Genomic DNA, 23404 nt, shown 5'->3' on the forward strand with positions numbered 1-23404 from the left:
TGACGTGGCGAGATGCTGCCGTCCGGGCAGCGATGGCGTGCGCATCCACGACCATCGATTAGCCAGCGCACCAAGTTTATTATCAACCGCCACGTTTACGTCAGTTGACGTGGCGAGGCACCATTTGCTCCGTTTGTCCTTGCCATGTTGTAATTCGTTGCTGTGCCATTTCGCCACGACTGCATATATTAAACATTTTATAAATAGAAAAAAATATTAAAAAGACCGGACAATTCCCGAAGCGAAGAGAAGCGAAGCCGAGTGGAAGAAGGGAGAAGTGGAGAACTCCGTTTCCGCCTCCTGCCTCGGAGTTCGACGCCTTCACTGAGTCGAGATCTCCAAATTCTAACCCTAATCATCGACCAATGCTCTTCCCTCCTCTCAAAACCCCTGCTTGATTTGTGACGGCGCTCAAGATCTGCTGCTACGATGAGGAAATTTGCGGCAGGAATTTGGATCCTATTGATGATTCTTTCAATGCTCTCGACTCCCTCTGAATCGGCCGTTTCCAGCATCGATCTCGGCTCCGAATGGATGAAGGTGGCCGTCGTCAACCTCAAGTCCGGCCAGAGCCCAATCTCAATCGCCATCAACGAAATGTCCAAGCGAAAGTCACCGGCCCTCGTCGCCTTTAGTGGAGGCAACCGCCTTGTTGGCGAGGAGGCCGCTGGGATCGTCGCCCGGTACCCCGACAAGGTCTACTCCTTCGTCCGCGACATGATCGGGAAACCTTACGAGTATGTAAAGGTTCTCGCCGAGTCGTTCTACCTCCCCTACGACCTCGTCGAAGACTCAAGGGGGGCTGCTAGTATCCGAATCGATGACGGGGTGACCGTGTATAGCGCAGAAGAGTTGCTCGCGATGATTCTTGGCTATGGAATTAGCTTAGCGGAGTCCCACGCGAGGGTCCCTGTGAAAGATGCTGTAATTGCGGTGCCACCGTTCTTTGGCCAGGCGGAAAGGAGAGGATTAATTCAGGCGGCTCAACTGGCAGGGATCAATGTGCTTTCGCTGATTAACGAGCACGCTGGAGCAGCTTTGCAGTACGGCATTGATAAGGATTTCTCCAACGATTCACGACATGTGATATTCTATGATATGGGATCCAGTAGTACTTACGCTGCTCTAGTTTACTTCTCGGCATACAGTACCAAGGAGTTCGGGAGGACGGTCTCGGTTAATCAGTTCCAGGTAATTTTTCATTCTACTCTGACATTTAGCCCTTTTTCCCTCAAATAATTTGCTGCCGGTAATTTATTTCAGGCACTTATCAGTTTCATGCCTATAAGTTCTATTCTAATAGGTAAAAGATGTTAGATGGGATGCTAAACTTGGAGGACAAGATATGGAATTGAGGCTAGTGGAGTACTTTGCTGATGAGTTCAATAAGCAATTAGGAAGTGACATTGATGTGAGGAAGTCTCCTAAGGCAATGGCTAAATTGAAGAAGCAAGTCAAGCGGACCAAGGAAATTTTGAGTGCTAATACAGCCGCGCCAATTTCTGTTGAATCCCTCTTAGATGATATTGATTTCAGGTATAGCCACCTACATATTCACATGAATGATATATATTGTTTTTAACCAGTAAAGCTAAACAATCTGAATGCTTTCATTTCTAATGACAAATACATCCTGTGTTATTTCTAATAGTGTTTTAGTTGGACCTCTTCCCATAATCTGTTGCTTGCCTTTCACATTTAGTAGTTAAGTGATTAGAGAGATTGGTACAATGTAGTTGTGAATTAAGAGAATGAGAACTGTGCAATGTTTGGATGAGAGATGGGGGATTCAGAGGATATTTATCGGGAAAACTTATGATTTAAAAAAATAATTAGGCCAATTTGGTCATTATCAATTTTTTTTTTTAACCAAAATACACTCTAAAGTGGCTAAAAGCTATTTTTTAAAAAAGCTTATTGGTATTTTAGTCAAATTGGTGATTTTTGATCATTTGAATAGTGGGCTAACCTGGTTAGGCTATGCCAGGCGGCAAGGTCATATGTTGTGCTCAACACAGTCTGAATCTAGGATAGGTTCGGGCCATCTTCAACATGGCCCAACCTTTAGCAGACCATGCCAAGCATAACCCATGTCGTGTTGGGCTGGCCTAGCCTGTCCTTGCCTGTTGTTTTCCACTTATCCCATAATGATATGATATGTTATTATTTTGATTAAAATAATAATATTTAATCACCATGTCGGGACTTAATGGTTTATGGATGGAAAAGTTAAAGACATCATATATTCGTTATAACTCTGATAGGTTGCCATGGATATGTCATAATCAGCAGGATGTGAGAGATTTATAAAAAACTTGTATAGCTTGGATATTGTCAGTATTTGTAAAATTTAAGCTACAGAATGACTATTTATTGTGTCTTATATTGCATTTTGTTTTTTACAAAGTGTTGGCTGAAAGTATTATCTGTTTGTGTTTTGCAGAAGCACCATATCACGGGAGAAGTTTGAAGAGCTTTGTTCAGACTTATGGGAGAGAGCACTTGTTCCAGTCAAGGAAGTGTTAAAACATTCTGGTCTGACACTAAATGAAATATATGCCGTGGAGCTGGTTGGTGGAGCCACTCGTGTGCCAAGGTTACAGGTTGTTCACATCAACACTTTATTTAACTTGATCCTCGTGGTTGGTAATCCTTGCTTTGTGACATAAACTAGAACCTGGTTTATAAATCTTTAATATTGACCCAACAGCCAAGTCGAGATTGCTCACTTTTTTAATGCAATTTAATAGCCTGATGGTATTCTTCAGTCTTAATCATATTACAACATAACATGTGTCATTGTCATTTGAGACTGGGAATTAATTGATTTGATATTGACAATATTTATTTCTTACTAGTATCCTCAAATACTAAGATCAAGTTGTATGGTTGTGATGATAAAAAGAAGGTGCAGGCATTTCTTCATGAATATCTTGTTATCCCATCAACCCCTAAATAATTTAGTTGCCAATACAAACATTTCAACATCAGAAGATTCTCAGCCATGAGTGAATGCAATCTGGTTTATTGCGATGTTAATATCTTTTTACATTATATTATGCAGGCTAAGCTCCAAGAATTTCTAGGAAGGAATGATCTGGACAAGCATCTTGATGCTGATGAAGCAATAGTTCTTGGTGCATCGTTGAATGCTGCAAACTTGAGTGATGGAATCAAATTGAATCGTAAGTTGGGAATGATTGATGGATCTTCTTATGGCTTTTTGCTTGAACTAAATGGTCCAGAACTTTTGGAAGAAAATACTGATACACTATTTATTCCACGGTTGAAGAAAATGCCAGTCAAGGTATTGCACTTCACTGAGCCTATTCATAAATTCCAGTTGAACTTATCTGATAAGCACCTTTCGGACTTCAAGCTTTGTGCTTCTCATTAACCTTTTGTGGGATAGTTATTTAGGTCTTTCAAACATGACAAGGATTTTGAAGCTTCACTCAGCTATGATAAAGCAGGTGAACTGCCTCCAGGAGTTTCTTCGTATAAATTTGCAGAATATTCAATATTGGGTCTGTCTGAAGCCAGTGAAAAGTAAGGCACTTTTAAACTCATGCATATGGATATACATGTTTCTTTTAAACTATTAACATATTCTTTTGTCATAAATTAGCTTCTTTGGTTAATGCATCTATTCATTTTTCGTTGCTTATGCTAACAGCCATTTTACTTTAGGTATTCAACTCGCAACATCTCCTCTCCCATCAAAGCCAATCTGCATTTTTCTTTGAGCAGAAGTGGAATTTTATCCCTTGATCACGCAGATGCAGCCATTGAGATATCTGAGTGGGTAGAAGTTCCAAAGAAAAACAGTACAACCAATAATTCCACTGGCAGTTTTAATTCATCTTCTGAAACCAGCACAGAAGCTATTTCACAGGATAGTGCAGAAACCTTGAAGGTTGCTGAGGATAACAATATTTCATCTAACTCTACTGAGTCTGAGAAAGAAGCAATTATTGTTACTGAAAAAATATTGAAGAAGAAAACCTTTAGGGTTCCCTTGAAGGTATAACCCAAATGATTCTTCTTCTTCTTTTGCCTATTAATAGTTGTATTTTTCTTTGAAGTTCAGAGAAAGGGAGACCAACTCAACTGAAATTTACATTCTGTAGGTAGTGGAAAAAAATTTAGGTCCTGGATCGAATCTTCTTAAAGATTCATTTTTGGAGGCTAAGGTGAGATTGGAAACACTTGACAAAAAAGATGCTGAAAGAAGGAGAACAGCAGAGCTTAAAAATAGCCTCGAAGAGTATATATATTCTACAAGAGAAAAGGTATGTCTTGTGGCACTTCCTATTTTTTAGTATATCATGCCATTCATAGAAAGGTGGGCTTCTTTGAGATAACCAACTTCTGAGACGCCTGCAAATACTTTGAACTCAAATACTGTCACTTTTTTTATATTTACTTCGCTATATACAAATCAATATTATGAGCTTACAACACAATACTTGAATTGGTTGGTCACAAAAAAACCCTGTTCTCATGGGTGTATTCCATGCAAATAAAACAATTGTTTCAGCTAGGATAAATTCCTCAAGTTCTATGACTGTTGTAAATAGTAGTCATGAAACAAATCACCTTGAAATTTATAGACAACAGCAAAGTTTGTTCTAGAAACCACTTTGAAGATCAACAAACATCTTTTAGGAAATGTTCTCCCCTATGAAATACATATAAATAATTGTTGATAATCAATTCATATCATGCCAAACACAAATATAGAAACACTGCTAGATTTACCAAGCAGAATTTGAGAACTATTGTAACAAGGTTGGTAGCATTTTATAGAAAACACCTGTCAAGTAAATCTAAGAAAACTATCCTGGTTCATATGTGATTTAACTTTGAATGATGGTAGGATAGACTATTGCAGAATAGCTAAGTTTTTTAACAATAATTGAGTGCTACTACTGTGTGGGACAAATATGGCTTTATATAACGTGATGATGCACCACTGCTGGCATTGATGTCTTTCTGCTAGTTCAGTTGTGTAGTAAATGTGAACTTTTGCATAGATTAGTGGATTCTTGCATTTCATTTCAACAACCTGATGACCAACCAATCTCAAACTCAGTGCAATATTTTAAGCTAAAATATCACTCTCAACTGATAGAATGTAGAGTTGCATCCAGGTAGTACAGATCTCTTTTTCATTAAACTAATACAAATTTGCATCCAGGTTTCTTATTCATCTCTTCTCAAATATATCTCTGGTCTTATTGCAGATAGAAGACAATGCTGAAGTTGAGAAAGTTTCATCTGAAGAAGAGCGCCATTCCTTTGCAGACAAACTTAGTGAAGTGAGAATTTTCAATTCTTTTAATGAGCATACATGCATGATGCTATCAATGCATAGTGTTTTAGTCATACTTTTCTATAATTGCAGGTACAAGAATGGTTGTATACGGATGGCGAGGATGCTTCAGTGAATGAATTCAAAGAGCGTCTGGAATTACTTAAAGCCATTGGCGACCCAATATTTTTCAGGTAGGACATAGGTATCTTTAATTAGGGAAATATGATTGTCATGGTTTATTGTTAAGTACAACTGTTGCTCAATTTATTTGCCCAGGTTGAATGAGTTAAATGCACGACCAATTGCTAGTGAACATGCCCGAGTGCTTCTCAATGAACTTCAAAAGGTACTCAACTATACTTGAAATTGATCTTTCTTTCTGAATTTACATTTTGTAATTAAATAAAAGTCCAGATCAAACATGATGCTGATTGGATCTTGAACACTTGGAAAGTGCATCTGCTTGATCTTTTTTTTGCTATGAAATTTGTCATGATAAATTTTACTACTGTATGTTAATTGAACTCTTATGTTGTAGAATTGGTTTTTAATAAAATTACTTAGCTAGATTATTTAATTAGTGGATTAGAAGATTTGAGATGTTAACTCTTATGTTTTCTTTATTTATGAATAAATTAAAAGTAATTTGAAACAGATAAAGTTATTAATATTCTTTTGGAAAATTTCCATTTTAATGATTTGCGATAAATTTTTATCTATGCTAGATTATTAATTGATAAGTCAAGTGATTTGCTTGAATTTTGCAATTGGAGATAAGATTAATAGATTATGTAGTTTTTTCATGATTATTTTAAGTGTTTAATTAAATAATCCTTTCTCGATGATTATAATATTATTTTCCTAACTATTTGAATAAGAAAACATTTCTTATGAGCTATGACAAGTATTTGATTTGGTCATGTCTATTTTATAATAATTAACATATCTTTAGGAGTACAATATGTGGTCTTTTGACAAATATGTACTAGAAGAATTAAATATTACTTTCATGTTGATTTTTGTAAGAAAGTTTTGCGTATGACACTTATTGTTAGGTCGTATTGAGACATATAATAACATGGTAGCAGAGCATGATTCTGGGTATTGGTTGCACAATTGTTGAAATTAGTCTAATTAGATTAAATTATCATCCAGTATTTATGAGATATTTGCTTAGAGTAGCATACTGGCCTACAATTATGTCAAATTTTAAGGGCCATTTTTTTAAGTGGGGAGGCAGATGCAATGTTTTATGATCTAATTTTGGAAACTGATTTTGAAATAGTTAGTTGATTTACTAGAATTTTTTCAATTAGAAATCATTTTAATAGATTATATTGTTTTTTCATGATTATATAAGGGCATAATTAAATGATTCTTTCATGATGATTTTTTAAATCAGATGAATTGCTTATGCAAGTATTTGATTTGGTCATAGTAATTAAATACTTAACAGATTCGGGAAGTTTGGTAAATTCTCTTTTCATGATATTTAAAGGTACAGATAAATACACTAATGATGGATCTTTGTAAGAAAATTTTACTCAGTATGTATTTTTTTGTTAGATCATATCAACAATGACAAACGTTGACTTAACATTGAGTAATAACTGTTTTTGGTTAGAAATCTTAATCCTTATTCTGCATAGTCAATAGCAGGAATGCCCTTATTTGTTTCTTAATCAATAATCCCTTCTATATTGTAAGCAGCTAATTCCTGAATGGAGAATATATGGATAATATTCTTTATAATGGTTTTCCTTGGAAGGCTTAGATATCCATTAATAAGATGGCCGCGTTGTCACTGTTGTATCTACTCATTCTGTGCCGTATTATGTATTTTTTTTATTTATTAATTGTATCTGTACAGATTGTAAATAACTGGGAAACAAATAAGCCATGGATTCCTAGAGACAGAATTGAGGAGGTATGCTATTGATGAATTGAATGTGCTGTAGATATTCCAGTAATATGTTCTCTACTTTTAATATATGTTTTTCTGGTTAAAATCATTGTCAGGTATGGAGTGAAGCAGAAAAGCTAAAGAATTGGCTGGAAGAGAAGGAGGAGCTACAAAAAAAGTAAGTTTTCAGAGTTAATTGTTTATGAACTTACATGCACATTCATATGCAATTGCTTCCTTACTTTGTCTTGTGCTAGTAGTTTATTTTTATTGGCCAACAGATCTCCCACTCGTGTTTGTAATGGTTAGAGTGACTCACTAATGTAAGGTACGAGTGTATTAGGAATAATTATTAGTGACAATGGCAATACTTGTTCTGGATACTGGCTCTATCTTTCCTTATCATTGAGAAATCCATAGTAAATGTTTAAATGTTTGTTTTCTTTCCATCTCCCACTTCCCTTCCAACTAAAACAGAGGAATGAGCTTTCTTTCAACTGCCCTTCCTTGTTTTTTGTCCTAATAACACAATGGAATAGTTGGGATATATGCATAGTGTTTTCTATATTGATGATGTTTGAGTTTTGTGCTGCATTTGTTTTCCCATTTGAACATTATAAATGAGCGCATATATCTAAACCAAGGCATATTCGTTTATCAGACTGTTGTTTAGTGTGTGCTAAAGATGCTAATATGTTGCTTCTGTTTACAAGTACTATTATTCTTATTTTTGGAAAACTAATGCACTCAATCCTGGACGGACTGTCCAGATCAGTTTCATTTCAACATAAATATTGTTTAGTAAAAGTGGTCAAATCAAGCCATAATCTCATCTGAACCAGTTAAGCTTAGTTAAAACTAGATTGACTTTGATATAGTTTGTATTTTTCGTATATATTTCTTTTACATTTTTGAACAAAAAAAAAATCCTTGAGTGTATGAGGATACAATCAGTGTAGGACTGGGCATAGTTGTCACTTGCCAGAACAGTTATCTGGATAGAACAAAAGCGATAACTTTTTCCCACCAAAGTTAAAGGATTGTAAGTGATATGATGGACCATCTTCTGTTATTAATCACAATTTTTACCATGTTCCATGAGTTTAACACTTTGTTTTTAATTGACTCCATTCCTTTCAATGCAAATCCGTGCGAGATTTGATGCCTTAGAGCTGAAGGCTCTAAATAATGCCTATGTTGTTCCAGGACCTCCGTTTTAGTCGCACCGATTTTCACGTCAGAAGAAGTATATCACAAAGTGAACAAGCTTCAGGATAAGGTATCATATTGTCCCCATTTCCTGTGTGCATCTATTAAAAGTTCTCTTGATTTCTCTATGTGATACTTGACATTCGATTAATCTCTTTGGTTTGTAGATTGCGAGTGTTAATAGAATTCTGAAGCCGAAGCCAAAACCTAAAATTGAGAAACCCACAAAGGAAGAAACAGTAAGCCAGGATAACAACACAAGCACCTCAGGTGCTACCTCTGATGAGCCACCATCTGAAACAGAGCAAATTAATGATTCTGTTGATGTATCCAATTCTGAAACTGACCAAGAAAGTGCCCATGACGAGTTATGACTTATGAGCATCTCAACCAGCTGCAAATCAAGTTGAATTGATATCTGTTCAACTTACAGCAACATTAGAGTATCGCCTGATGATATACGCATAATTTTGTAGCAGCGATCAATTTCTTCTCTTATAGCAACTAAATGGCTTTTTGGTTTTTACAGTAGAGAAAGGAATGTGTTCTGCAGCATGCCATTTATAGATGATGTGGGTGTCAGTATTGCATCTAATGGCCAAGAGCCCCATCATGATTAAGATCCCATTTTTGCAATGCTTTAGGTTTTTGTTTGAATTTTAATTTTTTCCTTAACGCCTGAATGGCTCCAGAAAGGACATGGACTTGAGCTTTCCTATTGTTCACTTGTGCTAATTATCCCCACTTTGTAGATGGTTTATACCGTACTTGAAACTATAGATCATAAAGACATACAAGAGTTTTGTGGCATTCTTACATTATTATTATTATTATTATTATTATTATTATTATTATTATTATTATTATTTGGTGTTTTGTGATTCACAACAAAAACATCTGTAAGCTCGGTAGTCAAAGCTGTTATTTGGAACCGCTAACACTTTCAGTTTTGCATCGTTTTTCATGGTCAGGCTTGTCAGCAACTAGAACACAGTAGTTGCTGATGCTGCGCGTGACTCATATTGGTGCTGACTCGTGTTCAGCATGGACTCTAGCGACTGCGCCAAATTAGTCTATACCTGTGAGCTGGCATCTCTGGGATGAGCACAGGCTAAGCACAGCACACTCTCCCAACATCTCTAGTACTAATAAGTCTTAAAGTCTCGTTTCTTTTTACTATAGAATTACAAATGGTGGCACTATAGAATTACAAATAAAACTTGTGATGGTTTCATCAGGTGTCGCGTTTTACGATTACCATGTGTCAAGCTTTTTTTATTAGCGCACCTTGAATCCCTATATTTAAGTTGGAAAAATTTTAGATTTTAGTTTGTTCCAGGTTGTTTGTTACCCTTTTAAAACGCTCTTGAGAGTTCCTAAATCATCAGTTTACTCCATGTTTTCAATTTATTATGAAATCAATTTGTACCTCATAAATTTAAAAAACTTTACAATTATATTAAATATTATTTTTGAACTTACTATTTATAAAAATTTATTATTTTCTTATAAAAATTTTTCATCGATTATCAAGATAAATCATATTATAAATAATTTGAATTTATCAAATATAATATATCATATTTTTGATATTTTTTGGAGTCACAAATTCATACTAAGATTTGGGTTGAAGCTCTTTTACAAATGCACTCGTGCCGTATATATTTAATGCGGGTAACACATTAAAAGCCCTATTTTACAAATTTCCAACACAACCGTCCTGAGAAGATTTGATTCCATACAAGGATGGGTCTCAACTATTTTGAATCAATTTAGTCGACCAATAATGCATCAACGACTGATACAAATCTGGGATCATCCCACAGTTTGATATCTCATACTGAAGGCAAGCACGAGGAAAGCTAGAATACTAAAATTCTATAAAGCATATCAGTTGGAAATTTGAAAGAATGATTGTGTACTTATGAAACAATTTAACAAGGATAATTTACATGATTAGTGGGAAAAGAGAGACTTAGAACTGGGAAAAGAAACGGCGAGGGAAGCATATCTGCTCAGCCAATATTGCTCTTGGAACTGGCTATCGGAGTGTAACAACGAGGTTCCTGTCATTGAATTTGGCACCTCTTACTTTTCCATGCATACCAGATGGTAGTTTAATAATGCGTCTCTGATCCCCAGCCTCGACCAGTAGTTCCGACCCTCCTCGATACTGCTTACATAATACATAAATGTTAAACGTTATCTTAAAAATGTATCTCATATTGCGTCACAAACTTAATACAGAACATGCAATATGACAAAAGAAACAAGCAGGAATTCACAAAGCACAGCAAGAAAATGATATATTTCCAACTCCTAAACCACGCCTGCACAAAATTTTGGTCATTTAAATGGGGAAAACATCCATATGTCTATTAAAGGGAACAGAATGTCAGGGCTCTTCGTAGTGTTCTAGTGGAATCCTCTTAGTTTAAGCATATTCTGAATTCTATGATAGTATCCCTCTAGCTGCCCTATGAATGATAATGCATGGATCTACGGACCATATACTAGTCACAAACTGCAGTACTACACGACAGGGAAGGATAAGGTAACTTACTGGGTGTCTAAATGTCCTTGCAGCCCATATGTTTCGAACATGATGAAATATGTAAACCCTTAATTGGTGGAAGTAATATAAACAATTTATAAAGGAAATAGTATAAAGGGAATGATTTTACAGTCCATTTATATCATCTCTAGTTTTCTTTGGAGATGTCGATCAGAAAGACTGTTGAAAGTGATCCAATGGCACACATTCACAAAATATATATTCATATGGCAGGAAAAAATGTGAGTAACCAACTAATAGGAAAGATGAACAGGTGCACCAGGTCAGACTAAATAAGCCCTGTCCTTGATATATTTTTAAACTGATACATTAAGTATCTCTGTCCATTATCAATTGGATCAGCAATATCATTCAAGGGTTAAAAAATTCTGTTGTGCACTGTCTCCAAATATGCTTACTAAGTGGAGTGGCATGACAAAACAGTAGCAACAAATTATGACAATGAACATACCTGCTTGACTGCACATGTATGTAAGAGTAAGTTAAGACATCAAGAGTAAGTTAAGACAACAAAGAAACAGCTTCAAGTACTAAGTAAAATAATCTCTAATTAGGGAAAATTTTGTGAATCACAAATTCAAAGTTGATATAAGAAGGACACAGACTGAGACAACGTATGTGGATATCATAGTTCAGTATGCACTAAAAGTACTTGAATGCACCCAACAAAAATTGCTTATTGCTAATGCATCAAAACATAATGCAATCTCTTGTTGAGGTTATGTGTAAGCACGTTAAGAATTAAGAGTCAATGGCGCACTTGATATAGTTTTATCTCTGACTTGTCAAAACCAGGCATGAAGAGAGTCACTGACTTCTGGCTAGAGTCAAATGTCACTGGTGATTGCAAGTTACTACAACTACTTTCAAAAAGAGCCTTCAAGTCTTTGTTTAAAGAGCTTATCAAGGCAGACAAATCTACAGATTCCTCAGTGGAAACATATGGCAAACACCCAAATGGCAGAGGTGAGAACTTTTGGATGATTGTTTCTGTCACACCAGAAGATTGTGGATAAAAACCCAACACTCCACGTATACATGTTCCAGCTTGAATTGCACAACCCCAATATCGCAATGCAGCATTAACAGACAACAGACTTCTTGTATCCATAACAAGGTAGCATCCAAATTTTGATGAATCAGTGAATGAAGCTGATGCTTTCTGTAAAGACAAGACAGCAAGGATGAACAATTTCTTAAGGATATGAGAAACATATGATAAGACCTCAAATAATGCTTAAAGCATGAATTAAGATGATAACCTCAAGGATTCGCTCAATTTCCTCCCATATTTCTGCACTTGTTTTACCATCGCTGGATCCATCAGTTAACCTGATAGATTCATATGCTAGTTTCAACAAAGAAGGTGCTGCCAATCTTCCAATATCTGTCTTTTCAGCCAAGCTCCTGGCATATTTTAAATATGATCTGTCTTTCACAGAAAAAAGTCATCAGATATTTGCAGTTAGACAGCGATAAGCAAACCATAGAGGTAACATTTACCTTGTTCTGTCCGTGACTCCAATCAACCTTAATGTCTCATCAGTGTTAACACCATCATAAATGATCACATCAAATTCTCTGGTTGAGAAGTTTCTCTGGCCAAGATCAAAACTCACTAGCTTTTGAAGCGCCAAGGCAGAAAAAATGGAATCCATTCCAGGAAGAACCCCTAATTCTTCACTCACAATCTATTCTTTTAGAAACAACAATTAGTAGTTCTTCGAGGTTACAAGAAAAGTGAGAAAAAACAAGCATACAACCCACCCCTTCAAGAACACCTTGAGTTAAATTCATTCGTGCATCTACTTTCTTCATTCGCTCAAGAGGGTCAAGAAGCATCTACTCTTTTTAAGAAGTTGAGATGAAGATATATTTGTTATTTCCATAATCAGGCAACAAAAATGTGTAGAAGCTGAACAATGAGAATATCTCAATGATGATTACCTTGCTCGTTTCTAGCCGAACAACAGAAAGGTTGCTATCATACACCAGTGGGGTGCTTCCAATCTTGCAACCCATCAGCGTTTCAGCAGTCAGGTCTTGAGAATGCACTACTAAGCATGTCTTCAACCCTTCCATTGCATAATACTAGAGATGCCAAAGAAACAAGAGATTGAAAACAACACATGCTCAGAATAACACAGATCACATCCATCAAATGTTGCTGCAATCTTAATAAGCATTCTACCAAAGAACTAGCTGCATCAGTTCTATCCCAGTAATTATACAAAGTTCATGATTATTATCTATGGCAACTCAAAAATACATAATCATGCTTCGATGCTAGAAAGAGCCTAATGGGGGCAATTGCACCAAATGGTCTCAAAGATATTTAATACAGTATGTATTTTATTACAGGTTAGCCTCCCAAAATAGTTATTGACTCTACAATAAAATCAGAATAATCTTTAATTTATCTCGTTGCACTGGTCCAACTTGGATATTTGAAGGCATCTCACTTTATTTAGCCATTGATATCAATATCTACCTCGTATCCTTTTGAAAAATAATGTTTATCTTTTTTTTTATTTCTTTATAGTTTATTTTTCATAATAATTTTCTCATCATTGTGCATGTACAATGTACTTTAAAGTATCCAATTAATGCATCGTCTTTAAAATTACTAATGTTTTGTATTGCGTGAGCAATTCTGTAAGTCAATTTGGCCCTACTGTATTTCAAGTCTTTGATGCACCACTGCTTGATGCTTCCATGTAAGATCCTCTACGAAATGCTTATGGTTTCATTGACTACTACTCACTTAAATAAAATACTTTTATCCCAATTGAACGTTTCTACGGTTAGCAAATCATATAACACAGCATTTCACTCGTGAAAGCAAGACATCACTTGAATTTAAGCAGATCGCGACATGTTATTATCCTTCAACTATAATCTGAACCTTTTCTAGCACTCCATAAACGATATATTAGAAGTAGCAATCATAACGATAGAAAGGACAATCCTAAGCTCCAATTCGATAATATCGAACACATTACTGACCAACGCAAGCAATTTAGCAGCAAGGAAAAGGAAAAGGCGAAGAAATGCATTCACACATAAGATAAGAGTCTAACCCGCGCAGCGAGCACGGCGGCGGCTGTCTTTCCACAACCGCCCTTGCCCAAGAAAGTAACCAACTTGGTTGGCTTCTGCGGAGGATCCCGCAAGTCCGCCACCACAAGAACTCCATCTCGACCTCGAGGCCGATCTCCTCTTCTCGTAGGAACGCGAAACGGACGAGCGGTAGGGTTTCTGGCGGATCGGGCACAGGGAAAAGACGACGGCGGAGGCAGCAGAGCCATACAATGGAAGAGAGGGACGGGATTGAGGACGGGAAGAACCTACTCCGGTCCGGTTCATGTGAACCTCGCCTGTACCGGTTTGGAAAGGAAGGCGAGTGATTTATTGCCCCTTTAAACGAGAACATTTTAGAAGGATTAATTGGAAAAATAAAGTCAAAAGAGGATAAGTTTAACGAGAACGAGCAGAATCATTATCAGTCAACTGGACGAACGTTTTGGCCATCCTGAGTCCATTCGCAAAGGTCAAATTTGCTTCAAGGCCGACATTTTAGTCAAATAGGCAGTCAAGTATGTTAGGTTTTCGATTAAAGGTGAACCGGCATGAAAGTAAATGGGAGGGACAAAAATATCGAGGAAATGGAAAATAAAATAGGATTAAATTTGGACGGACGGATTCATACGGTGCAGAACGACGAAATTGAGGTGTAGAGCTTTGAAGAACTGGTAAACGGTGGCCGAACAGCCGCAATATCTAGTTAAAAAGTAAACGCCTGTCGCAGAAGTGAATATTACTATAAGAACGTCGGCTGGAACTGGACTCCAGTTGCTGCCATTCTATTGGTTGATCGAGGTTGTCTTTCGCCACTGCCTGAATGCTTTGATAAGGGACAATTGAGTTGAATATCTTATTTGATTTTTAAAATAAATAACAACAAGAAGAAGAAAATTCATGCTTCTTCTCTTTTACTGGGATTTTATTAAAGAATCGAATAGAAGAGGCATAAAGCGTAGGCATTCGGTATCGTTCCCATACCCAAATATGACTGACTATATCGCTCCTCAAAAGACAGTCAACGACATTAAATACCAAGGCTCAAATAACAGATGACTAGTCTCTTAACGCGTGATTGCATGAGGAGTTAAAGAGATGTATTTAATTATATTCGCACATAAATGTTAAAATAGATTCGTGCCTAAATTTTGAAGTTGACTCTGACATTGCTTCAAGTTCAGCACATTTTCATAGTTCATAAAAATTAACAGGCCAACTAAACAATCAAAATTCAAACCATCAATCCTTTGGATTTATTTAGATTCACACAAAAACTCACAAAACAGATCGGAATCAAACGAGAGAGCAAGAAAGAAAAAACAGAGGCCGAAACAGAGGACGGCGCAGTAACGGAGCTAGCTAGTTAATAGGCCGCGGTAACCGGACTCCTCGTAGCGAAGGACGGCAGCGGGCTCCGCATCGGCGAGCGCGGCGTGGGCACCTCCGACAGCCTCCGGCCGTCGACGTCGTAGTAGATGACGCCGGAGAAGTCCAGCGGCTGGCACTTCTCTCCCATCAGAATCGTGCGCCGCCACACGCCGTCGTCCTCGTCGGCACTGTCGACCGCGATGGAGCAGCTCTCCTGTACTCCCTCGTCCCTCTTCTTGCGGCGGCCACCGTGGTAGGAGGGGGGCACGCCGGAGCTCCGCCAGGAGAGCTTCCTGGCGGCGCGCGACACGTGGCGAGACCAGGAGGACCATAAGGCGCTGATCGCGTCGAGCAGGCCGTTCGCCATCGCTCCTGCAGCAGACTGCAATAACGTCGCCTCGTGGGTTGCAGATTTATAGAGAAACGGCTCAGTGTTTTCATTGGGTTTATTTGACGGTCCGAGATGGTTCGGTTTGGGTTGAAAATTCCATCGAGCACTGACTATTGTTTATCAAGAGCAGGTATAATTTGGATTGACAAATAAAATTATGAACCATTAAAAATCTTAAATTTGCTAATCAACAGACCTTCCTAGACTCGATGCACCTTCAATTTTGTAGCAATTAATTATGACTTCACTAGAAGGCAACTTAGAAAACGAGCTAACCAAAACATGATTAAGACACTGCACATTAAATGGGCGGTGGCGACTCCAAAAATCCAATTTCAGTACATTTCAGCTAGCTCTGGGAACTCCATTTTTGTGCTTTTGTTTTTATTAAAAAGTTTCATGATTTTTAAGTAATCTTAATGCTGAGATAAGAAAACTGTTTCGTTAATTATTTATTGGAATAATTATCCACTAAGTTTGAAATTTATTGATCAATGGGAAAAAAAATATAATGAATTGATCAGATGCCGTACAAAAATGCTTAAAAATAAATCATGCAATTACATAGACCAATGGAATGGAAGGAAATCTTGTCAATTTTCCGAAACTACAAAGTTGGACTTTTCTTTGGTTGGTGATGAAGCACATACAAAGTAAGGCTACTTGTTTGGAATTAGGTACAAGAACTATTGAAATCCACTACCAAGTATACAAATGTATTTTAAAAATTAAGTATAGGTGGGGTTAGCTTGAGGGAGTTGGCATTTCATTGTGTCAGTGCGTCACCGACAAGTTAATTGTATATGTGTGTGTTGATTTGATAGTTTAAAGAATTATTGTAGACATAAATTAATATATGCACAAAATATGAAATAATTGATTAACCTATTTGAAAAGCCACAATGATAGCAAAGGTTGCCTGGCTGTTGGAGTCAACTGAGCCGTGTAAATGGTGCCATGAGGTCAACTTCCAAGACTACAAAATATATTTAATGCATTTAGTATGGTACGATACTTTTAAGTATGGACACTGAAATTGAGAGGACCTGCCAACCCATGTTTGTCTGCCAACAAACATTTGTTTTCTTATCTGAAAAAAAAAATCCAACAAATCTTTTAATATACTTTGGTCTGTCAGTATTGTCGACAAGTGATTGTAGAGGTAGCTTTTACTTACTTAGATGATGAGTTTGTAGTTTACTTAGTAGCTTGATAGTGTAGGATATGATATTAATCTTTTAAATTCGATCATATCACTTTTTTATTCAGGAAAAACAAAACTAAAGGACTGCACTTCACACTTCATATATCGATCGTATCGATCTCCATAGCGCTGATCTCAAACCTGGTCAGAGGTCAGTGGAAGCAAATTGGAGAGCTGATTCCCCTCAGAGTCGTACAGGATTTGGCCAGAGAACTTTAGCGGTCGGCACCTTTCCCCCATTATTATGCTCTTCTTCCACAATGCTTCCTCCTCTGACTCTTCCTTCTTCTGCTGCTGTGGCGCCGCCTTCCCTCTCCCTTCCTTCGAGTGCCTGTGGGTGGAGCAAAGGGAGGCCACGATGGACGAAACGGCACCGACGAAAGCAACGAGGAGAAGCATGGAAGGCAACGAGAGGCTGGAGAGATGCAGGGAGTGAGATAATTGGACACGCAAGGTTGCCATGAGAAAGCTAGAGAGGAGAGAAGGGCGTTACGTGTTGTTGATCCGAGGACTTGCCTTATAAGCATGGAATGGGTAAAGAGAGATCCAATGAAGTGGAAAATGAAACCATAACGCACTCGAATTGTTTATGTGTGCTTCAGGACGTATAGAAGAGCTCGCTTGAGAGAGAGAACAGTCCTGCACCAGTTTGGTTTGGGAATTCAAGGAAGTGAGACATTTTTATTTTGTATGGGGTATCGTTGAGGCGTCCGCAGTTTGATTTGGGTTGGAAGAAAACATGGAGTTGAGACGCTTGCAAGCAAAGTAGAAGGGGTGTTGAGGCTTGAATTCCTACTCTTGGATTATATGCGCGTTTATTTCTCTAAATTGATGGGTAATGGAATTCTTGCTTCGTTTCCAAGCACAATAGATTGTTGGCCGAATATATTTTATATAGAAAAGAACAAATGAGTGAGGATAGCTTCGCTCAAAAGTATAAGTATGTCCTTGGATCAAGACTAACTTTGAGTTTTAATGTTTAATAATATATAAAAAAAATTAAGTAGGTAAAAAAATTATTTGATTAGAAAAGTTCTAACTGAAGGTTTGAGAATGAAAAATCCTAACGGAAAGTTATACAATGAAAAATCCTAATTGAAAATTAGACAATGAAAATTCTAATAGGACTAGACAGTAGAAGACTTAATTGGGAGCAAACAATGGATTCTAGTAGGGCTAGGCAGTGGAAGACACCTAGTTGAAAACTAGGCAATGAAAGTCCTAGCGAGACTAAGTAGTGGAAGACATAGTTGGGAACTAGGCAATGAAAGTCCTAATGGAGCTAGACAACGGAAAATCCTAACTGAAGGTTAAGTAAAGAAAAATCTTAACAAGAGCTTAGGTAAGAGAAAGTCTTAACTGGAAGTTAGATAACGAAAAATCTAACTAGGGTTGGCAAAGGAAACGTGTTAAGTATTGGAAAAAAAAGGGACAAGCCCATGCTCAAGGGCGTATGTAAAATATCGAAAAAGGGCGAATCACCATAACGGAATTTTTCAGAATTTTTAGAAATTTTTCAGGAAATTTTCGGAGCTCGTATGATGAGTTTACGGGGGATAAAAACTGAGCCCCGGGAAAGCCTGTTTAGGCTACCCCACTGAACGAGGAAAAATTTTATTTTTCTTTTCCTATTTCCTTTTCTTTTTCTTTTTTTCTCTCGTTACTGTGTCGTGTCCCTCTTGTTTCTTCCCTTCCCCCGCGTGTCGAGCCCATGCCCAAGGGCGTATGTAAAATATCGAAAAAGGGCGAATCACCATAACGGAATTTTTAGAAATTTTTCGGGATTTTTTCGGAATTCGTATGATGAGTTTGCGGGGGATAAAAACTGGGCCCCGGGAAAGCCTGTTTAGACTACCCCACTGAACGAGGAAAAGTTTTATTTTTCTTTTCCTATTTTCTTTTCTTTTTCTTTTTTTCTCCCGTTACTGTGTCGTGTCCCTCTCGTTTCTTCCCTTCCCCCACGTGCCGAGCCTCACCCGATGTCATTTCCCCCACGCCTTCTCCTCTCCCGTCGTCGTGCCCTAACCGCCCCTTGTCCTAACCGACGCCGCACGCGACGGTTTCCCTCCCCTCGCGATTTAAGCCGTGGCTAAGGGAAGTCACCCCTCTTCTCACCGATTCTACCCTAGGTGCCGACGCCAAGCCCGATCCTCTTCCCCTGTTTCCGTGCCCTAGCCCCTCTTCTCGGCCTCGTCTCCTTCTCTGAGTCGTCAGCCGAACCCTAGGTCCGTCCGACCCACATCGTCGCCACCGAGTGTTGACAGCCGACGCCGCAAATCGAAGCTAGTCGAGCCCTCTTATTCACACATCTTTACCCTAAATTGTCGGATTGTCTATCCACTACTCGATTTGATCCTATTAAGGGTATAAGTGGACCGTTGTTGAATACCGACGCCCTACAGCCGAGTTCACAGAGCCATCCGTGTCTCCTTTCAGGCGAGATCAGATTGTGCGACAAACTCTGGAGGCGACCAACAAGGTAGGGCAACGTCGGGAATTCTATGGATTTAAGGATCTTGTTGATTGGTCCTCCTTTTTGCGATGTTCTTTCTGTTCAGGCTAGGGGAATGCATCGGAATAACTCACTGTTGGTTTTCCCTGATCAGATCCTGGTCCTCCTCATTCTTGTGGCCGGTTGAGGTCTCGATTGAAGGTGTTGGGAATCTTTTGAGGTGTTCTTGGTAGCTGTCGGTAGAGGGTTATAAGGCGGTGAGCTTTATATTTCGGCTATATCTTAAGGTAAGAATGTTGTACAGCGAAGTAAAGAATAAATTGTTACTAGAATTGTTTTAGATTTAAATTTGAATCTAATTATGGTTAATCGATGAATCTAATCTAAGTTTTGGATTAGACTCGAGTTATATAGCTAATCGAGATTATTAAATGAATTTGGGTTTCTGGTAAATAAGGATTTTGTTTAGCTATTTTGTTATAATAAAAAAAACTTAGCTAAACAGTATGATATATTACAAGACTTTGATTCGAGATAGCGTCTCGACGAGGGATCTATTTCGGATACAATCCTCTTATTGGAGGCGGGTACTTTGACTTATCGTTTTAGATATGTCATTTGATATGCATAGTGATCCTGCCCTGAAGTTGAATAGATGGTCACCGGGGAACAACGCTGAGGTGACTCTTCGTCTACACTGATGCTCCCTTGCTCCTGCAACCACAAGTCATTAGTGTCAAGCCGGGAGGGGGTTCCCGGCGACGGCCCTCCGACGCTCAAGTCACACACCAGCAAGTGAAGAGAATAGAGGAAGCAAAGAAGTTAATGGTGGTGCCAAAAGACGTATGCGCGCGTACCTCCGCGGATGGCTGCTTCCCTCCTTATATAGAGCTTCGACGGGCTGACTACACGCTTCCCGGGCGGATGCGCATCCCCAAACTTTCCCCAAAAGCTAACATCGAGAAAGGATCCCTGACATCTTACTATAACGGGGCGAACACATCTCTGCCAAGGCGGCGGAATCTTCTTCCGTACGATTTTCTATCCATCCGCGCCGTCAGCCGATGGGACTCCCAAAAGGATGTTGACACGTATCCCCCATCTTAGTTGTCGGTTGTTAGTCTGATTGGACTTCCCTTGATCAATCCGGCCGGCCAACTCTTTGACCTCCTACGAGTATATCTAGACCGATCGACGTGAGTGCCCTTGGTCTCGGGGCGTTATAGGCTCAACCAACCCTCTTCTTCTTCCGGCCAATCGGGTTGTAGGCTTGGCCCACCTTCTCTGAACTCTTCTGGCCGATCGGTTTGTGGAGAATTCGGCTTGACTAGTCTCTTAGTTGACCCCCTCTTGACTTTGACGATCACCCAAGCGTTGAACTTCCTTGGAGGTAGGCCCTCTTGGGTTATCACCGGATCACATGCCTCCCCTTTAAGTCTAGTCGAAGGAGGCTGTAAGTCCGACTGGCTGGACAAAATGGTGCGAAAATGTGATTTCCTGCCGGGTGTTTCGGTCAACTATGCCTCTTGGTCAGAGCTATGTTAACTGGCCTCGATTTTATTTTCGAAGGGGTGCTTCCGGTGAGCCGATCGGCCGGCATGAAGGATCGTCTAACCACGAGCCTTCTATCCTTGCTCAGTCGGCTCATGGAGTCGTTGCTTGGGCGCTCTCTGCAAAATCTCTTGGAACCCGCACCAACCCGAGGCATTGATGTGCAGCATGCTTCCTTAATTACTCTGACAACCGCCTTATCGATGCCCGCCACGTGTCGCCACCTGTCGGCGCACGTTTGAAGTGACCAGCTGGGATGTGACCTTTGGGTTATTTGAATTTTAATGGTCAGATCTGCCTCTAGGTGTCCGTGCTGTCGATCGGACGGCTAGGCGAGGTCTCTTGATGTTTATAAGCTTGTCGCCACCGCCTTCCTTCTTCCGTGCTTTTGTTTCCGGCGACTTCGTCTCTCTAGCGATTTCCTTCGTGTTCTTCGACAAATCCTTCGTGTTCTCCGGCAAATCCCTCTACTTCTCTTGCTACTTCCGTCTCGGGTGAGTCTATTGCCTTCTTTTGTGGTTTCTTTCTATTCTATCTCCTTCGATTTTCTTGCGAGCTCCTTTTCTTGCCCTTGCCCCCCTTTTCTTTTTTCCCTTCTTCCCGACTCCTCTCGTTTCATTCCTTCTACCATGGTCGGTGCATCACAGCCTTCGTCTTCTGCCTTGGGCCTCGGGCCCCTGGTACGATACTATGGAGTCCAGGTTCGACGAGGATGATGCTTGAACCCTAACCAATACCTTTGAACTTCCTCCTGGCTACGAGATCCATGTCCCACTAGCCACCGATCGGCCTTCCGCTCCGCCGACCGGCTGTGTCTGCTTCTTCTGCGACCAATTTGCTGTCGGCTTGTGGCTTCCCCTTCATCCCTTCATCCTAGATGTTTGTATATACTTCGGTTTATCCCTTTCCCAGCTAGTTCCGAATTCCTTTCGCCTTTTGTGCGGGGTAATCATCTTATTCTGCTTACATCGCATCCCCTTGACCCCTTTGATTTTCCACTTTTTTTATTACCCAAAGCTTTCCGATCAGCCAAGCACCTTCCTCTTGCAAGCCCGACCGGGCCTGGTCTTTTTTGACAAGATGTCTTCTTCCAATAAGCATTGGAGAGAATACTTCTTTTTTGTTCACTTCCCCGACCGACCCTCCTTCCAAACCACTTGGCAACTTTCGCTGGGGCCTCAACCTTCCCTACCCCGCTACAAGAACACTCCTGCCTACTTGCTTGCTGCCTCCATGTTAGCTGGCCAGAAGTTCAACATTCACAAGTTGCTGGAGGAAGGAGTCCTGACACTCTTTGGCCTTAGTCCGATCAGCCCAGACGAGCCGGTCAACTTAGGTACACCATTCATTTACCTCTTTTCTCTCTATCTAACTGATTTCTTTCTTTATTTTGCAGTCGACATCATGATGAGGGTGCGCTTGGTCAGGCAATCAAACCTTACCACTACCGATGTTGACAAGGTAGTGGCCGAAGTCTTGGCCGAGCGGAGGTTTCAGCCGGAAGATCTCCCAGAACCGATACCTTCCGAGCGGGGGCCTATTCAGGAGGCTGGTGGGGAGTCAGGCCAGATGCCAGTTGAAGGAGCAGCGACGGGAGCGCCGATCGCAGAGCTTCCGGCCGATCAGCTAGCTCCAGAAGAGGGCTCGCAATCAGAAGCGCCACTTGAGAATACGCGCAAGAGGCGTCGAGCGGAGAAAGTTGCTCGCTCCGCGTCTTTAGCAGCGAGGGTCGCCGATCGGCCTGGTGCTTCCCGCCCGATATTGTCGGAAGCCATCGATGTCTCTTCCGACCGGACACCCTCCATCCCTCTAGTCGCCTCTCCAATTACCAACCTGCCACCACTATCGGGTCATGGCCGCATCTTAAGGTCGAGTATCAACCCTGAGCCCTCTGCCTCCCGTGCGGGCAGATCGGCGTCTGCCCGTTCGGCCCCGACTGACCGGAGACGCGTTACAGCGACCCTCCACCTTCCTACCGAAGAACTTTCAGCGATCGAGAGCTCGACCGGTCAGACTGAACACCGAATCATCATTCGAGGCCACTTGGCCGAGGTGTGGGAAGATGCACGTGCCTGAGCGACGGTTGCGCCTCCGGGTGTGCTAGCGGATAGCCATACTAGCCAGCTTACTGGCGTAAGTTTTTTCCTCAGCTCTCACCCCAACTAACGTGGCTCTGTTTCTAACCCACTCCGGGTTTTGATTTTCGCAGTTTTGGGTGGACGGCCTGGCGATGTGCCAGAGGCTCGCCTTCGTAGAAGATGAGCTGAAGCAGCTGAAAAAAGCTCCCGGGCAGTCAGGTACCACTCATGGTTTGAACGACACCCAGGTGGCCCAATTGTAAGCCGACTTAGCC

General features: G+C 40.0%; 3 protein-coding genes across 3 annotated transcripts; 1 reads left to right on the forward strand and 2 right to left on the reverse strand.

The window, feature by feature from the left end:
* Positions 1 to 231: 231 nt before the first annotated feature.
* LOC121992949 (heat shock 70 kDa protein 17-like) lies at positions 232 to 9241 on the forward strand. Its single transcript, XM_042547594.1, has 14 exons — positions 232 to 1191; positions 1304 to 1536; positions 2444 to 2603; positions 3065 to 3307; positions 3413 to 3549; positions 3691 to 4024; positions 4131 to 4292; positions 5247 to 5321; positions 5408 to 5508; positions 5594 to 5663; positions 7188 to 7244; positions 7337 to 7398; positions 8427 to 8499; positions 8597 to 9241. The coding sequence occupies exons 1-14, from the start codon at positions 430 to 432 to the stop codon at positions 8801 to 8803; spliced, it is 2676 nt and encodes an 891-aa protein (XP_042403528.1). The 5' UTR covers positions 232 to 429; the 3' UTR covers positions 8804 to 9241.
* A 1045-nt stretch (positions 9242 to 10286) lies between these two features.
* On the reverse strand, positions 10287 to 14396 carry LOC121992950 (uncharacterized protein At1g26090, chloroplastic-like). Its single transcript, XM_042547595.1, has 7 exons — positions 14085 to 14396; positions 12952 to 13095; positions 12772 to 12846; positions 12508 to 12695; positions 12267 to 12432; positions 11765 to 12166; positions 10287 to 10602 (listed from the first exon to the last, which is right to left on the reverse strand). Exons 1-7 carry the CDS (start codon positions 14310 to 14312, stop codon positions 10471 to 10473), a joined length of 1335 nt encoding a protein of 444 aa, XP_042403529.1. The 5' UTR covers positions 14313 to 14396; the 3' UTR covers positions 10287 to 10470.
* Positions 14397 to 15265: 869 nt separating this feature from the next.
* Positions 15266 to 15858, reverse strand: LOC121990388. The gene has a single exon (XM_042544525.1). It carries the CDS (start codon positions 15818 to 15820, stop codon positions 15449 to 15451), a length of 372 nt encoding a protein of 123 aa, XP_042400459.1. The 5' UTR covers positions 15821 to 15858; the 3' UTR covers positions 15266 to 15448.
* Between the last annotated feature and the right edge of the window lie 7546 nt (positions 15859 to 23404).

The sequence above is a fragment of the Zingiber officinale genome, chromosome 6B (genome assembly GCF_018446385.1).
Source record: "Zingiber officinale cultivar Zhangliang chromosome 6B, Zo_v1.1, whole genome shotgun sequence".
NCBI classification, from domain to species: Eukaryota; Viridiplantae; Streptophyta; class Magnoliopsida; order Zingiberales; family Zingiberaceae; genus Zingiber; species Zingiber officinale.

Excerpts from the sequence above, each read along its gene's own strand:
- LOC121992949 (XM_042547594.1), top strand. The coding sequence starts at position 430 with ATGAGGAAATTTGCGGCAGGAATTTGGATCCTATTGATGATTCTTTCA. Across the intron at positions 1,537-2,443 it reads TTAGATGATATTGATTTCAG|AAGCACCATATCACGGGAGA; the intron begins GTATAGCCACCT and ends TGTGTTTTGCAG. Across the intron at positions 2,604-3,064 it reads CTCGTGTGCCAAGGTTACAG|GCTAAGCTCCAAGAATTTCT; the intron begins GTTGTTCACATC and ends TATATTATGCAG.
- LOC121992950 (XM_042547595.1), bottom strand. The coding sequence starts at position 14,312 with ATGGCTCTGCTGCCTCCGCCGTCGTCTTTTCCCTGTGCCCGATCCGCC. Across the intron at positions 12,433-12,507 it reads GGAGTCACGGACAGAACAAG|ATCATATTTAAAATATGCCA; the intron begins GTAAATGTTACC and ends TGTGAAAGACAG. Across the intron at positions 10,603-11,764 it reads CAGAGATAAAACTATATCAA|TATCGAGGAGGGTCGGAACT; the intron begins GTGCGCCATTGA and ends TTATGTAAGCAG.
- LOC121990388 (XM_042544525.1), bottom strand. The coding sequence starts at position 15,820 with ATGGCGAACGGCCTGCTCGACGCGATCAGCGCCTTATGGTCCTCCTGG.